Genomic DNA, 18307 nt, shown 5'->3' on the forward strand with positions numbered 1-18307 from the left:
GGGGTTGTTTGCATCTCTATTGCGATTGCTTCGCCAAGGTGGCCAATGAAAAACAACTCAAGCGTAGCTCTTTCTATTACTTATGTTCTGAACTATGGACACACACACAAAAAAAATACTTTCTGTTGTTTGTGTTCTGGTTTTTCTCTCCATCAGGTACACTTAGCCACATGTGGATCAGCTAATTGACATTTTATAATGAATTAATGAATGGTGTCTTCCCCCTGTCAGTGGAGAGCCTTGTTAAAAGCCTCTTTAGTGAACCTCGAGTGCTTGATGTGTGACCATTGTTAGCAGGTGACTTAATCTTGTTGCCTTGTCAGTGTATTTTCTCCCCTCATTGTAATAAATGGAGCGCTGTGTTGTTTTAATGTCCTCACACGCAGCTGCCCCTCAGCCCAAGAGTGATGGGGGGGGGTGAAATCTTAGCAGCATCCTTATTGTTTAAAGGTCTACAGACAGACTGGACAGCCATTTAATATATTCACAGTTGTGTTTGGTAACATCACTTTAGAAGCCTGGTCCATTCAGAGCAGCTGATGAAGCTGATCGAGGAGGAGGAGGAGGAGGAGGGGAGGAAGGCTACAGGAAGCAGCTAATTGTCATGAAATCTGATACCTTTTTACAGCCAGATAATAGAATGAAGAGTTGGTGCGTTCATGAGCCGTGACCTCAAAGTGTGCTGACCTGATCAAAGGACACGGGCGAGTCTGAGCGCTGTAGAGACAGTGAACCATAAAGACAAACACCTCGGGCAGGAGAGCCGGGCTGCGCCCCTCAATGACAGGGCCAGCATTTGGTAGATCCTGAATTTATCGCTTGATCAGCTGCCTCTCCTGACAGCTCCCCTGAGTTTTGAGTTCAGCCATGTGAGCTGCGGTGAGAAAAGGAAGCCCCCCCGCCCAGTCACCCCGTCACCCTCCTCTGCCTGTTTTGTATTCCACATGCCAAAAAGGCCGGTGTCCTCAAGCGTCTAGCTATATCTCACCTGTTTGGACCTGCTGGGATTCCCTGTCCTCATAATTTTGTTTGGACTTGATGGATGATGGCAGAAATACAGCGCTGTCAAATATTCTTGGTATTTATCTCACCCCCACACGCACATCTCTTTGTTTGGCACTAGAGACTGTGTTTTTTTCATGCGCTGTAGATTGCTTTGCTGCATCTGGGAGTTTTTGGGGAGTAATTTAGCCTTTTTTATGGTGTCTACATTATTGCCTCTCTCTATCTCTCTCTCTGTGTGTCTCACCACAGCTTGAACGGCTCCCTGCCCAGTAATGTGGAGATTAAGAACAACACCCTGTTCTTCAAGGGGCCTGTGACCTATGACCTGGCTGGAACGTACGTCTGTGACGCCACCAACGGCATCGGCACTCGCACTGGCATTGTGGACGTTAACATCACAGGTAGGTTGATCGTTTCCGCTCTCTCTCTAGTAACTCTGGCATGGCTTCATCATCAATGCAGCAGCCCTCTGAAAAATGTTTGTCAGGCAGCCTCACACCCCCAACCTCTGTCCAAATAAAAGACAGGCATCAGTGCACATGCACAGGTCGGATGATTGTACCAGCTCAACCGTGTGCTTTCAGTGTGGATCCCGCTTGCCTCGGCTGTGCAGCACCCTGCTGCAAAGTGTGGCAGGTTAGATGTGTTTGTGCGTCAGAGCTGCACACACACACAAACACACACTAGACACACACACACTCACACACTGTGAGAACAGCCGCCCCCCACCCGTCCTGCCCCTGTTACACATCCAAGCGCATGTGTGTGTGGGAGCAGGTCTATTATCAGCGCCTAAAATAACATCAAGGAAATTGGGGGTTTGAGGTGAGGGTGCTGTATTGATCATAGTTTGCTCGCATCACGCTAACAGTTCTCCGAACAGCCGTGCCTGCTTTGCAGCTGAGCTTTGCGCTCGTTCTTTTGTCTCTTCTTCTTCTTCTTCTTCTTCTTCTTCTGGGGGAAAACAAAATGCTGAACAAAACTGATTCAGTTTCCACATAATTGTTGGCACACACGCACTGTGGTTCCTCTGGGTTCATATCTATAGGAGGCTATATTTTGCACTCAAAGCCTCAGATCTGACTTTGCTATACATACAAATGTGGGGATCTTCCTCTAATGTTACCAGACCAGTGTGTGTGTGTGTGTGTGTGTGTGTGTGTGTGTGTGTGTGTGTGTGTGGTATTGGGAGACTGTCACAGTTTTGCTCCCTCCCTCTCTTTTACTCTCTGTGCTGCTTGGTTTCTGGGAAGCCGTGGTGTTCTCACTCACATTGCTGTGCATGTTGACTCATGTTGTGTCTCTGGAAACGCTGTGCTTGGTGTGAAGTGAACAGCTGTGCCTTACAGTATCATTACAATCCTTGTTTTTTTTCTTGTTTCCGCTCTTTCTGCGTGTTGTTCTCTAATACAATGCAGCTCTGTGGGATATGATGTCAGTGCTAAAAGAAGGCGTGTCGGTGATAATGGACGTACTTAACATCAGACAGGAACGTGAGGAAGTGATCTGCTATCAGGAAATTACTGTTTATTGAGTACCTGTGTGCAGCTTGGCTTTAAAAGTCCTCTAAGGTCAATTGGAAAGGCAAAACAAAGGCACCAAAGTAATTTTCTTTTTCTGCTTTTTCATTGATTGCTTAAATTAACAAACCACGTCGCCACTGTCCCGGTCGTCTCTCTGTTTATTCTCATCATTTATCCGTATACTTTTTACCGAGATGAACAATGCGTGGGTAAATGATTTGAAGGCGTTTGTGTGCATACAGAATTGGAATCGAAGCATATTCTTGTGTTCTTTTTTTTCCACACGTGCCTGCGTGCTGTGAAAACGCTCCTCAGCAGCAGGCTGTTGTTCGTTTCTGTCACGTTCTTAGTCATTGCATTTAACCATGTACATCAGGGCATAAAGTATTTTCATTTTCCTCCTTGACAGCTTGATTGTCACGTCTCCTTTTGCTAAAAGAAGTCCATCACTGATATTTGGAGTCACACTTAGCCGCCGTCCTGCCAAAACATATCTCGCTCAGTGGTCTCTTTGTATTCTCTGTGGTAAGTCGTTGGCAGGATACAACGCTGAAAGTGTTGTTTCTATACTATTTGATGGCAAAAAGTCCTGAGATTCTGTTAAGGAACACATTCCCAAAGGGTACCGTATGAGCCTTAAAAGCATGTTGCCAGTTCCCATAGTAACAGGGATAAGTTAAAGAGAGAGAACAGCCAGCCTGTGCTCTGAAAGCCTGGGCTTCACCGTGGCGCCCCATCAAATAGACGTAATGTAAGAACAGCTTATAAACAGCTTCAGTTGATTTGAAACATTAGTATCATTTGCTGCTTTATGACACAAACAAACAGGGACAGAGCAGCCCTGCCCTTGTTGTCTCATTCAGGTGCGACACGGATCTCTTACAGTGCTATAATGCTTGCGTGCTGATGTTGTGAAACGTTAGCCCGTCTCGTCAGCAAAGACTCTTTCACCACCTCTCAGGCTTCACAGATGTATGCAAAGGAATATAGTAGCTGTCTGTGTGAATGCAGATCAGCTTGTGGTTGCATCGCTCAGCTTTACATGAATAAAAAAAAAAACTCTGTCGGAGGTGAACTCCAGGGTGGGTTGAAGCCTTTCCCACTGCTTTTTGGGGAGTGCTGTGTGCAGCCTTGACATTGCCTGTGCATAATGACCCAGTGGCAGGGGTGTTAGAAGTGTGCTGATGCTTCATTAACTTCAAAGAGCATCTTTTGTGCCTCCCAACAGCTTCAAACAGGCCTGGCAGGTGAGAGGGAGCCCGCCGCTGGCTGCTGTTCGAGGCTGCAGCACTGGGCTTCAGTAAAGCGGGCTAAGTGTTCTCTGTAGAACAGGAAAGCGACCAAGCTTCGATATATTTGTTCAACAGAAGTGACAGCTTCTCAACTAGTGGGAGACATGAGATAATCACTTAAAAAAAGCATCTTTTAATGGATTTAGAGGCTCTCAGGTGAAGCTGCTCTTTTTAGCCTGTGGTAAATCATCACAAATATGACACCTGAGCACCCTGACAGTCCTTCCCACTTCACCATTGTGCATAGTTTTGTCACTGTGAAGATCTAGATTTATCCAAATGCACTACTGCTGCCTGCATTATGCATGAGTTTGGCAGCGGCGCTCTTTGTTTTCATTTTGAGTTTAATTTTTAGATTGACACGCCAATATACACCTGCGGGGGGAAACAAGCCGGCTTCCAGTGTCAGGAAGATAAAATGTCTGTGACAACTTGTTCCTATCACGGAAAAGCTATTTTTTTTCTCCTCACACTGGGATGCAACACTGATGGAGCACTTATGGAAAGAGTTTTTTAATCAAGCGGCTCAGTTTTCATGGTCAGATTTGTGGGAGCTGCATAACTGTCGCCTCAGCAGATAGTGGGGGCTACAGAGCACCTTGTTTCAATTAGTCTGGGGATAGTGTGTTTGCTGTGGAGATGGCATCGACTGGGCTTAGTCACACGGGCTACAGCGCCTTTCTCCAAGGACATGTGTATCTGCAGATATAGTGGCACTTGTCAGAATCTAATGAACCACTCTCCTGTTTTAATCAATCCTTGCTCTCAGGAAAAAGAGGTGGAGGAGGAAGTCAGAGAGGAAGGGGATGGGAGGGTGTATAGCTGGAGGAGTGGGGGGTGAGCTTCGTGTAAAGGGCGTCTTCTTTAGCAAATGCTTCACTCATTTACATGCAGTTCAGAAATCTCCTGAGAGAAACTTGACAAGTCGTCAGATCTGATTAATCAGCTAATTACTGCCGGGCATCAGAGGCCATGTCAAAAAATAGAGACAATTAAACAGCCTCACAATGAAAGTTATTTTTGATGAGTCGTTCTCAGAAGCTTTTCAGTGTCTAATAGAAACGCCAGTCATTCCTGGAAAAATATTGCAGCTGAGTAAGCCACAGGAAGAGAGGGAGAGGTCTGAATAATGTGGTTAAACCTCAAAGATTCTCCCCCAACTTAAGAGAGCGAAATCAGTCTTTCATTAAGATAATCAGCTTTCCGCCATGACACTCTGTTTTTCTGAGCTCGAAACAAATCGATGCTGCCATCTTAAATTTCTTTCCCAGCGCCTAATAAGACGTGATGAATGGCCGTTTGTGTCAGGACGGCCTTACAATTATGTCATTATCACCCCTGAGAAAGGAGATGTGTGGTTTTATTTCTGGCAGCACACAGTGTATGTGACATGTGGGAAAAATCTCTGTGCAGCACATTTGTTTACCCGCTTTTAACCTTGAGTCTCCCACACAGCATCTCTGTGAGATAGGGGCGGTGCTCGGGCAAGAGACAATGGCATAATTCCCACCCTATTATCAGGATCAGCTGTGAGGGATAATATCAGATCAGCGAGAGGTCAGCTCGTATGTGAACCTTGCGATGATTCTCAGCGGCGTTAACTTTCCTGCTCCTTTTTTTTGTCAGGAGCCGTGGCACCGAGCAGCTCTGGAGAGAGGAGGAGAGGTGCAGTCGGCTTTGCTACAAGCGCTTTACCACTCGGGTTAGAACGGACAGAGTGAGAGCGTTCTCTTCAATTTAGCAAGAAAGCGTGGGGATGGATACTTTTGTGAGCACGGGCAAGCGGTGCCGACATCTGTTCACGCTCGCCTGAACAAGCAATAGTTGGCTCCCGTGTGGGAAAATGAAGTTTAGCGCGAAAAGGGGGCAGGGGGAAATCTTAATCGTGTGCTGAAAATGAGGTGAATAAAAAATGCTGGCAGTCGAGTGGTAGGGGAGAAATAAATAAATAAATAAATAAATAAATGAGTGTGTCCATGTGACTGAGGGTGATGCTTCAGTGGGTCTGATTTTGGAATTTAGATGAATAGGTAAAGTGGATTCCAGAAATGAGCTCCCAGGCAAACAGCATCTGTGAGCGGAGCAGAGGCAGAGAGGTGGAGGAGAGGGCAGGAGGCTGTTTACAGGACTTTATGTAACAGTCTGTGTCAGCTTCTGCTGTTCACTGCTTGTCACTGTCTCTCTCTCCTCTCCCAGTCCCGCAGTTCAATGAGATGCAAAGACAGTCAGACACGGTGACATGGTGGGAGGGGGCTGACACACTTTAACAAATAAAAACAATCACCTCTGTGCACCGATCACTGGCTCCATGCAACCAAATGAGGCTATTGTCAAGACCATTAAACATGTCTATGTAATGATTCCAGATGTTTGGCAGCAGGTTGGCCGGGAAACAGCAACGGGTAGCTGGCAGTGGCAGAAGGAGCTTTCTCAGCATCAATCTAAATGACTTGAGTTAAAGTTTAAGCTGACATTAGATGTTAAAATTGCCTAATTACAGACTGGCCTGGATAAATAACACATTTTACTTACAGCTATTTATTAATCTACAGTGATTATCAGCTATAGACGCAGATGGATTGGAGGTCCCCATAAGGTTGCAGACGAGGTCTAACATGCATGTTATTTTAGACCTTCAGATGCCATTCTTGCTTAATGCTAACATCAACTATGAGAAGAGGTTCAACATATTTGCTGCAGCTGCTATTGTTCGCAGCTAGTTTTCAGGTTATGTAGAGTTGACCGGGTGTTAAACAGATAAATATGTAGTAGATGTCACTGTGGAGCTGCACGGCTGCTGTAGTCTCACCTTCCCTTCCCTCTCATCATAAGCTCTCCTATCTTACTGATGTAGCTTCTTTAAAAATACTATATTGAGGTTTGAACTCCCTCCACTGTGTTGTTTCAGGAAACAATGCATCGTTAGGCTGTAACTGAAATTAAGGAGGCTTGTGGCAAAAAAAAAAAAAAAAACACAAGCTGGCTGGCTCAGCTTTTTCCTTCCTGTCCCTCGTGTACCTGTAAATAACAGCAGGCGTTGATGGCGGGGCTGCGAAGGAGGCACGATGGTCTCTCCTCGCCGCCGTGGGATCTGTCGGCTCTTGCAACGTGATAGCGCACTGATCTCACCGTGTGATAAAACTGCGACAAGAACATCCTTGAATGAAACAAGTAAAGCGCCATATATTACTGACATCTTACAGCGGCGCCGCTCCGTGCAGCCATTTGTCTCTTTCTTTTCTGTGACAGAGACAAGAAACATTATGATGTCAGCTTTGCAAAAGGCTCCCCTAGCAATGTGAAATTTGTTTGTCTTCGGCTGTCATGGTGGAGTCTCTCTCAATCTGTGTGCTATAGCACATTGCGCTGTCGCCTTCTCACAACGCCGCCTGCATTATTCATAGATCCAAAGGCCACACGTGTATATCTTGTATATTATTACTCCCACTTCAAGTAGACACATGCTGCCTGTCAGACAGGTTGAGGAACATTTTCGGTGTCTTGGTCTCCTGCTGCCCCCCCGCCCTGTTAGCTTCTCATCACCCCTGAACTTCCACAGGCCTGGGAGCAGTGTGGTCTGCAGTCGATTTATAGCCCCTGGCCTCCTCACTACAGGAGGGGGGGGGCTCGGTTCTCAGAACCCTGCCAAGATCACACCTCATTATCCAAATGAGACATTAGCATGGGCCGCTCTCTCGCCTGCACAGCGTAGGCCGCTTCATAGAGCCTCTGCTGTGTTGTGTTCTGCCAGGGGAAGCACTGAGGGGGAAGACATTGTCTCTTTGCATAAAATGGAGGAGCGGGATGCTCACTGTGAAAAAAAAAAAAGAGTCTTTTTCTTTTATTATTTAGAGAAGCGATAGCCCGGCTGAAGAGTGAAATGCAAATGTCACCAGGGGAGAGCATGTGAGAGCAGAGCGGAGCAGCTGAGATCGTAGTGATTTATCTTAACATTTGTTTCTGCATGGCTTGCCGTTTCTGCTCTCCCGAGGATATGCAGTAGGAGAGGGATGTGGCAGACAGATGGAGCAGGGGGATTGGCTGAGCCCCTTCGGCCCAGCTCACCTCCTCCTCCTCCTCCTCCTCCTCCTCCTCTTCCTCTCTGTCCACCCGTGTGGTGTTGGATCTGTCACGCCTCCCTGAGAGCCTGATGAAGTAGGTCAGACGCTGTCCCAGGGTCTGACCACTGGCTCCAGAGCTGCTGCTGATGCTGTGTGGTGATTCACTCATCACACACACACACACACACACACACACACGGCTCCAAAACAACAACAGTGAGACAAAAAAAAAACCTACAGAGGAAAAAAGCTGATGGAAGGATGGTGTGGTAAACAAACTGCTCCCCGACCTTTCCTGGCTTAACATGCAGATTTGTTTGCTGCGTGTCTGCTGACCTAATAACTCATCCGTACAGCACTTAGTGCTATGACCACATGCGGGCTAGCAGGGAAAATAGAGATACATAAATAATGATACCTTATGAGCAAACATGATTTTTTAAAAGAGCATTGCTGTTCAGATGTTGGCGTTAATATTCATTGCTCATTAAAAGGTGCATTCAAAGTGATTATTACAGGCCCTGTAGCACAAAATGACCATGTTACATCTGCAAGGACGCCAACAAAAACTTCTACAAACGACCTCCGTGTGGGGTTTTTTTCTGCCAGCTTATCTTAACTGTACATCAACATATATGTCAACCAGAGGCGCATACCGTTTCGCTGAAGGCAGATGAAGCAGCCTTGTTGTTCTGTCAGGTTTATCCTGCATGTTGCTTCATGTTCACACATACATGCCTCAGATGATGTCACCCATGTTTTGATGCCAGTATTTCACAGCGTTATCACCCTACAGCACATCCCTTGCTTCTTATCCATCGGCTTTTGACAAGGAATTGAATTTGAGTCAGAAGGTTTTAAAGGTGCGAGCATTTACCTACACATGAGATGAGCTTACTGCCCTGAGATAGCAAAATATATATATATATATATATATATGTTGACAAACGGGGTGAAATGGGAGATATTGGACAGGAATATGCGATAGAGATTTGCCTTAGCCGCCCCGGCTGCATGTGAAATTCCTGTCAGTGATGAGCTTTTATACATAGTGGCAGCATTATATCTCCATGACTTCACAACCGCTGGCAACTGCAGACAGGAGAAGTAATGAGGATCTCTGAAATCACTAAAATTAACATGTCTTCTCTGATTGTCCCCCCCGTCCTCTCTCTCGCTCATTATGCCTGTCTTTATTTGCTGTTGTCACTCGCCAGCCCCTCACAGCCGCTCGCTCCATCTTCTTTTCTTTCCCCTTCTGTTGCCACTACTCAACTTCTCAGAGTAGCCCTCTATTTTCCTTTTCATCTTGTCGTCTGCTGCTTGTTCCTCATTTAGTCCCATTAGAACGCCACTCCCTGCACCACTCTTTTAAAATCCTCTCTCATTTTCCCAGCCTCTGTCATAACCTTGTCCAAGTGATTGCGCTAAGTCTCAGGAATGTTTGTACCTGTCTCCCTCCTTCTCACTGTTTCATGTGCAGACATGACTGGAGCACACCTCGAAACAGGAACAGTATCTGCAGGACAGAGTTGTGAAACAGTTTCCCCTCACTTCACAGTCCCTGCTTCTGTTTCAGACTCTCCTCTCCTGCAGTATAGTCCCTTTGAACATTTCCTGCTTTCTGCTGTCCTGTGGCTTTACAATGAAACAAACTGTTGTTTTCTAAAAGCCACAATTCATGTCCACAACATTTGCTTGTGACTGGCACGGCATTTGTTTACCATTTGTTTCTTGTTTCAAGACTCACTTCTGTTTTACACAAATGACTCAGACCGAGAGCAGTCATGGAGTGTTTAGAGGTAGTAAATCATCCACCTCGATCAAGTCAGATGTTGAGAGTAGTATGATTAATCCGAGACAAAGCGGCGTGCGCGCAGCTCTTAAATAGCTGCAGTATTTCATGTTATTCATTACCTGTTTGAATCTATCATGCTTCTGGATTGAATTATATCCTTTCATTGCACATCCTGTCGCCTATTAATCTCAATGCTACATTTTTAGTCACTGCACCTCAAAGTTGCCTCACTATCTGACTGTGTGTTTGTACAGTGGTGCCTTTTGTTGCCTGGAACAGTATCGGGGCTCTTGTTGTGCTGCTCGGGTCTCTCTTTTATCCGTGTGTTGGCGGTTGTTGCCAATAGCGAAGGAGTGCTACTGGAACGCCTCCTCATTCCTCCATGCTATCGAAAACACCTACATATAACCCATTTCAAATGGATTTTTTTTTTAGGTTGCCTAATGTGATTAGTTCATACCATAACCATTCTAATTTCACATACATTCACGGCGTGCATCAGCTAGACAAAGCTGCTGAAGTGGATGTGTTTTTTTTTGTGGCCATTTTCTTATCTTCGTGCATGCACAAGGCCGGCAGTGTGACCTTGCAGAGAGATGAGTGCAGGGCAGAAGTGTGCAGGATGACAAAGTGAAAACAGGCAGTCCTCTTTGTACCTTTTTTTTTTTTGGAGTTGCAGAATGAAAGCGGTGTGCCTTCTTTATGCTTGAGTGATCTGATGAGCAGTTCCTTGAGCTTCTTTTTTGCTTTTGAAGGGATGTTTTACTGCTAAAAAGATTTGAAAGTCCTCTCATGAAACTCGGCTGCATAGATTCAGTAAAAAAAACAAATGAAATCGGTGCTACGTGATGAGAGAAAACAGAAAATCAATCAATTTCACCAAAAAAAGGTAGAAAGAGGCACCAACATGAGGACACAGAAGTAACATTACTCCAGTCACACTCACTGTCCAGCTCTCCACTGTCCATGTGTGGCCAGAGGCCTTTGCACAACGTTACAAATGATCCTCACCTGCTGGCAGTGCACGACTCCCGACTGTGATGCATATTTCTAATTTTTTCTGCATCATTCTTCCTCATACATGTTATGTCTAGGTCTGGCATGGCACTCTGAAGCGTGAGGTTTGAAGTATGCTTTGTAGTCCTGACACTGGCTGATGATATCTGGGTGCAGGCCACATGTATGGAAAGTACCTCGGTCACAAAGCTAGAGCCTCACTTCCATCCACACGTCAAGAACACATCTTATTAAGCCCTGTTGTGCTTTGATGCACCGTCCAGAAACCCACAAAATCCCTGCGTGTTTACAGCTGCTTTCATGTCCACAGTGTGCATAGACAATGACTCGGTTTAACAGTCATGATTGCTGACATTCTTCAAATACGAGTGTCAGGAGGTAGAGTTACTGGATCCTTTACAGGAGCAGAGATGACAGAGGGCACCTTTGAAGACTCTCTGCATCATCTTTTACTGCTTGCTATTCTGCAGTTTAAATGGGCCGGCCTTGTGTTTTTTTCACCTCTTTAAATGGTGGTAAATGAGGAGTCTTGGCAACCTTTGAAATTCTAGGCTTAATTAAGATTGAATAAGGCGACTGATGAGAGCAGAGACACATCCTAGCAGAGGAGGGCAGTGGAGGGTAGAGGAGAGGATTACAGGGGAATGTTTTTTCTCTCTACCCCGGCAGTCCTCTGGATTTTTTTTCACCCCCTGTTTGGGCTTGGTGGGAGGATGTGTTCTCTAGCAGGGGTGACCTGGCTCTGCTCTCTCATTGATGTGTGTAATGAAGGCCTGTGTCTGAATAATCCCATTAGGTGGTCAGATTAAAAACCTGAGCTGATATTTGAGACTGTGCCCGGCACCGCTTTAGAAATTGGAGAGCTTTGCTGTCGGGCCCTGGGAGAAGAAGAGCAGCTGAGGAGAGCTGTGGGCTGTGTGTGTGTGTTCGGGGAGGTCGCCTCATTGGACTGATAGGAGCGCCGCTGAAATGAAAGCAGGGAGGGGAAAGCTTCGGCAGCTTCTTAACTTCATCCTTTTATGCCCAAATTATGCTCAGAGATTCATCACTTCCACTGAAGAGCAGTTCTAATCAAGTGTAATGGCTTCAACTTAACAGTTTAGTGCAACAATTTGAGAAAGATTTGCTGCTAATGTGTGCGACTTTATCTCTTTTGTTGCGCCGTGAGGACGGCAGAGGTTGTCACGTTTGTCGCGACGTTCTGATTCGACTTACTGAGAAGCGCCGCGGATGATTTCACGTCTCCAAAGACGTAAAATCTAAACCTTCATTTTTCTTCAATTATGATCAGTTATTATTCACCGACCCTGTTTTAAAGCAGCGCTGACGCAAGCCTGCTATCTCACAGTTGAGGCATTTACTCAGTAACAACCCTCCGTGCAGCCATTTTACAGATAATTTGTGCGCATTAAAACTCAGCTGTTAGTCGTACTTCGGGCGTGACGTGTTTGTTGAAAGCTGAAATTTTTATATTGCTGCAGCTGAAGAAATCTACTGTTTAATTCCTTGTTGTTATCAGATGAACACTGAGACTTATGATGATATGATGTGTTGTAATTGGCTCGTATCAAAAGATAATAGCACATAAATTATAAGGAGAATCTTGTCTTGTCTTGTCGCACACTGCATACAAGCCTCTGTTTGCCCTCCTCCTCCCTCCTCTCTTCTACACCATTTGTTTGGTAGATGGTGTTACTCTGCTGCTCTCTCCCACCTCCACCTGTTTTTTTTTTGTTTTTTTTTTTAAATGTACCTCTGCTCTGCTGGCACTACCTGTGCGCCTCGAGGCTTTGATCACATTTCAGATAAAAGTGTCTTCTGACTGTGCTGCTCTGAGGAGCTTTGGACGGTTTCAGGTGAAGACGTACATGTAAAGGACATCACCAGCAGCTTTAGTCATGAGTTCGGTTTGTCTCTCTGAGTGGGCTCTGTGCTCTCTAAAATGGTGGACAGAATGTGATGGCTTTCATGTCAACATGTGCAACAGCTACACTGATGTGTTGTTGTTGTTTTTTAGCCTGTTAGTAGTTAGTAGTTAGATTTTGGCAACAAAAATACCCGGTTAAGTTTAAGGACAAAACAATGGTCTGTGTTCAAAGACACATTATGCCACTTTAACCCTAAAAGCTCCAGCTTTTGAGATGGAATTGGGAATTTGTCACTGACAGATAAATCATATGAGCTACACTCTTCCTGGTTGCATCTGATTGGTCACATGAAGGCTGTTCAACATGGCCGCTCGTTTTCTTTACATTTCAAAAATAGGTCAGCTGAAGGTGTCTTTAAAACCCACATGTGTGTAGTCTCGATAGGCACGAGTCATGCTGGACCATGCTCATTTGCATAAGGTAGCAGTGACCTCACCTTTATGCAAATGAAGAGCAGCAAACATGTGACACAGAGTGGACTTCCTGAGTCCACATTTCCCTGTGAGGTGGTGCTCTGTCTGAGCCTGTCTGAAGTTTTTCTTTTTTTCTTGTACTAGCAGCCGTCAGGCTGACATCTCAGTTATTGTGTCGAGCGAGCCATTCGTCTTTTTCACTCTGCTCCAGATTATGACTCATTTAATAATTTTCTGTCTTTACTGAATAATATATATATGTGTGCGTGTGTGTGGGGCGGATGTGCTGTGTTCTTTTTGCTGTGTGTGCTCTGCTGCCTGAATGGAAGAGCTTCATGTTTATCAGCTCCCTGAATGCATCTTGGCTGTGTATGCTTGGCTGCTGATAATCATCTCTGGCAGTGCTCTTTCATTTCATTAGCACCGCGCTGACGATGAAGACGTCGTACGTTGTATCATTTTATGCTGCAGTGTATTTTTCAGTATGTTTACTTTGACTCGTACCGAACTTCCAGTTTTTACATTTATTAACTGAAAAAGCACACGGACTAATTCTTCTGCCGTTTGCCTATTAAAAATGTTTCATTTTCCTCCGCCTTTCCGAACAGAGAAGAAGTGATGTTAATGCATGCTGACAAAGCTTCATTCACTTTAATGTACTCCGTCGTTTTACTCTTTGATGCTGCTGTGCGGTGGCTGGCTGTTTATTTCATTCTTTCCATGTCTGAACTGCATGTGACTGTTCGTCTCTGAGCCTTGCCACAGTAAAGGCTTCCTTGGGGTTGGGTGGGGTGGGGTGGGATGGGGGGTTGTCATGTGACCGGGGGTCCTTCCTTTCCCTTTGCTTTTCCGTCCTTGTCTCCCTTACTTCATCTTTCCTAAAAAAAAAAAAAAATCTGCACCTGCACAAATGCACCTCCTCCCACCAGAGCACTGACACACTCCCTTCCATCTGTCTTTTCCTACCCAGAATTCCCTAACAACCCGCCACCTGGGGGCTCTGAGATCCCGCAGGAGCAGCACAATGCTGGTGCTGCCATCGGGGGCGCCGTTGGGGGAGTTGCCCTGTTGGGCGTGGCGGCCATACTGCTCTTCGTATTCCTGCGCCGCCGCCAGCGCACCTTCAAGGGAGACTACAGCACCAAGAAGCACGTCTTTGGGAACGGGTACAGCAAGGCTGGCGGCCTGCCCGCCCATCCCCCCATCCCTAAGAACCTGCAGTACCCAGACGACTCAGACGACGAGAAGAAACCCGCCCAGATCGGCAACACCGGAGGGTTCGAGGCGAGCGAGCGCGATTTTGACGGTGAAGCGGAGGACCTGAAGAGGCCCTATTTCACTGTGGACGAACGAGAGAGTCGAGACTACGACGAGCGGACTCTGGCTTTCCAGTATGACCCTGAACCTGAAATAGCCGATGATATGATCTCTCAAACCGACGGCTCTGTCATTTCTAAGAAAGAGTGGTATGTGTAGTGGCATGCGACAACCAAACCAAACAACCCTTTGTCCCTCCACCTGCATTCCACTGCACCTCCTTCACCTCCCATCACAACCCCGCCCTCCCATTCGTCAAACTGCACCACCACCACCACCACATTCCTACCCCCCTCTTCTCTCCCCTCCACCCCCCCTCACATCAAACCCCATCTAACTAATCTCAATTAGAAAAAAAGCGTCTATTTAAAAGTGCTAGCAACATCAACTTCGCAAGCGTCGGTATCAGTTCCATCAGGTGAAAGGGGAAAGAATACAAACTAAGGTATGTACATGGACTCGTTGAGAGGTGGTACTAGTGTATTCTACTTATTTTGTGTATTTTTTCATGTTCTAAATGTATTAAATGTATAAAAAGAGAGAGACAGAAGTTTTTGCTGAGCACATTTGTGAAAGTCCTACACTGGATGTACGATTTTTTTTATTTTTTTTTCCACTAGCATTGCCGTTTTTATTTTATTTTTTGGTTATTTTTTTTTTATATGATTTCTAATTTGTATGATTTTTAAGTGACCAGAGAATTGAGAGTTAACTGTGTGACATAATAATTACAGGTGGAGTTTTAAGTGTTTGTAGATTTGTGATCAAGATGTTTCTGAGAAAAAAAAAAAAGAAAAGACAAAAAGACTTGTATCATTTCTCAGTGGGGTTAGTGTCCATGGGATTAACTCATTTTTATACATTCTTACTGTTGTCCAAAGACATGCTTAGTATGTATGTGGAGCCCTGGTGTGTTTATGTCATTAATTTGTCAGTCTACTGAGCCATATGGACATGGCAGTAACGGATCAATATTATCATGTTTTGTTTTGTTTTAACTAAATTCCATTATATTAGTGCCCTTATCGGTGAGGCAGTGTAGCTGTGGGAGAGAATGGCTACAACTGTATCAACACACACAACAGTCATGTTGGTGAGCCTCACAGGGAAACCTTTAATAACGCTCTGAAATGTCATGATTGAACAGGCTGCCCTGTGTGTGCACCAGCTCCGAGTCTTACCACTATAATGTAATGTCTGTTTGTGTGTGTGTGTGTGTGTGTGGAGCTGTCATAATAATCATGTTACGCTCCGACTCCTTTTTATCAATCTGGTGTCAGTGGAAAGTGTCGGAGGAATTTTCCCAATAATGACTCTGTCTCTCTGTATAATTGTGACTGAAGAATTGGCTTAACACAACAATGTTTTTTCTCTGAGGAGTCCTCCGTGGACACAAAGGACACGGGACAGGCGGAACAAATGTCCGTGTTTATTCACATGTAAAGGGAATTGAGAGAAATTAAGATGGTGGCCGTGCTGGAGTTTAATAAGTCACCTGCTGCTTTTATGATGTGTGTGTGTTTTATTTTTTTCTTGTTCCATGTTTTATTTTTTCTTCGGGTGATATTATAAAAATACTGAATTGTTCATGTTGGCATCTGATTCTGCTAACGGGGGGACGCACTGACCCCCGTGTCTGCAGGCATTACGCGTAATATATCTGTTTTTAACAAGTGCCAGTGGAAGCTAGCATAGCAAATGACTTGTTTGTCTCCTCAGCACTGAGGTCCATTACACACACAGACACACACACACAGAGGGAAGCTCAATGTGAAAAATGGGAGAAAACATCTGTGGATATAAACGACATATCTGGCTGGCTCTGAACAATATAAATACTGTATTAAGCCTTACTTTATGCATGTTGTTTTGTGTGGGAGTGGGAAGTGCACATGTTGTTTCTTTTTTTTTTTTTTTTTTCCTCTATCAAGTGTATTTGTCCTCATTTGCAGCTCAAAAGACGACATGGAAGTGTCGTCAGTATTGACAAAAGGTATGATTTAATGGGCAGACAGCAACACTATTGCCATTAACACACACACAAAAGAAGTATATAAATATATATATAATAATAATATTAATATGAAAAAATAACATCTTTGTGAGAGCAGACCTCTCTGCCAGCTGGAGATGTGAATGTTTCTACAGTCCATGCTTGTCTACTGTATGTTTTTAGATGAGCATGTTAATCATGAGCCTCAAACTATATTGTACTTTTAACACAAATTAGCTAAGTTACACAGTGTGGGGGGGTGGGGTATGGTCTTCTTCTTATTAAAGATCTCAGTTTAGTTGCGTTGGGTTTTCTGCAGCCTTGTGTGCGTTCTTCTTCTGTTTATCCACTGCAGAGTGATACGTGAGGTTTCAGAAGGCGTCAGTGGAGGGGAAGACGGTCGCTATTTTTAATGTGCAAAAGCAATTTAGAATTTTACAGCACAGCAGACACATATCTAAAAAGCACGTTTTTTTATTTGATTTCTTCATGCATTCAGTGCCTATCAGAGCTAGGAGAGGTAGATATTTTAAGTTATTCATGCTCAGCTGAAACCCGAACTATAACACGGACTGCAGCGTTTGTACATTTCAGACCAATGATGGCTGTTTACTTGCAGTGAGGTCAGTGTTAGTGGAGTGGGTGCTCCGGCTCGGTACTAACATTGTGTTTATACTTGATCTTTAAATCAATCGATCTCCTTAAAAGCTGCATTCGTTACCATTTTAAACGGTGGCTAAATGGCGAGACTGCACTTATTCGCGCTCAATTCTGGACAGGTTTGCAACTTTAGCCGCACATTTGTAAGCACAACAATTGAATTCTAGTGAAAAAAAATCCAAATAAATCAATACGACCCCGTTTTAAAGCACAAATTTAAGCTTTCGTGTGAGATGCTTAGTTTTTTTTCTCGCTCTCACAGTGCCGTCGCTGGCTTCTTTCCGCTTCGAGTCGTCACTCGGTAGATGTAACCACGGTCTTCATGTCGTTGGGGTGTTTTAAGTTACTATTTTTGTAATACTGACTTGTAACTTCATTCCATCCTAATCTACTTTTTGTATTCAGTATGTTCAACATTCCACTGTAAATAATGTACATATAAGGTTGAGATTATAGTCGGGATTTATTTAGGGACCCTGTCATGTAAAATATACCTATTTTGACTGCAAACACAGAGACTCGCCGCTCGCCCATGGATAGACGATGCATAGCTTATTTCCAAAGTCCCCACCCACCCTTAAAGATGCTCCTCTAGTACGTTTTTAATACGCCAGTAGTGGCTTTACTGTCATACAAAAAAAAAAGGGGGCGATGCATACAGTGTGTCGATTTAAATGTTATGGAAAGAAATTGAAAAAGAGAAGAGAAACTGTCTGTATGCAGCCATGTGAATGTATATTTCTGAGGGTGTTACACAAAAAAAATAATCTCTTGTTCAATTGTGATGACCCAGTGAAGTAACTTGTATTTGTTTTAAGCATTAAATGAGTTCAATAGTCAACTGTCCCGGTTCACTGATTGGATAGATGTGTGTTATCTGAATATGGTTTTTGCAGCAACATTTCTTATCAGTGTGTATTGATCGATTGGTCCCAGTAGTGTCTCCCTGCCTCGCCTCGTGCTCTATTTTCTTTTTTTTTCTTTTTTTCTGAAGACATAAAGCGTTTCTTCTGCAGATAAATCAGATTCAAGAAAAAGATAGATGTTGTTAGAACAACATGTAAATCCAGCCAGAGCCCTCACTGCTCCCTAATCAATTTTATTTTGGGTTAAATCTCATGAGACACCCAGCTATTAGACAGAGCCATTTCACAGATTTACAATGCTGCAATCCAGCTTTTGAGAATTAATGCGCTACAGAGAGAGAGGGCGGATCGTGCTGGATGTTTCAACACGTCCCCCTGCTAAGCATCAGATATATATAAACAACATCAAAAATGATTAGGAAAACGTCCAAGCA

General features: G+C 44.5%; 1 protein-coding gene across 1 annotated transcript in view; it reads left to right on the forward strand.

The window, feature by feature from the left end:
- Window positions 1–18020, forward strand: part of nectin1b (nectin cell adhesion molecule 1b) — a 74942-nt gene extending 56922 nt beyond the window's left edge. Inside the window, exons 5-6 of the mRNA XM_028419150.1 lie at window positions 1255–1406; window positions 14008–18020. Coding sequence (XP_028274951.1) covers window positions 1255–1406; window positions 14008–14513 — 658 coding nt within the window. The 3' untranslated portion in view covers window positions 14514–18020. The remainder of the gene's footprint in view (window positions 1–1254; window positions 1407–14007) is intronic.
- Window positions 18021–18307: the final 287 nt, after the last annotated feature.

This window comes from Parambassis ranga, chromosome 13 (genome assembly GCF_900634625.1).
Source record: "Parambassis ranga chromosome 13, fParRan2.1, whole genome shotgun sequence".
NCBI classification, from domain to species: domain Eukaryota; kingdom Metazoa; phylum Chordata; class Actinopteri; family Ambassidae; genus Parambassis; species Parambassis ranga.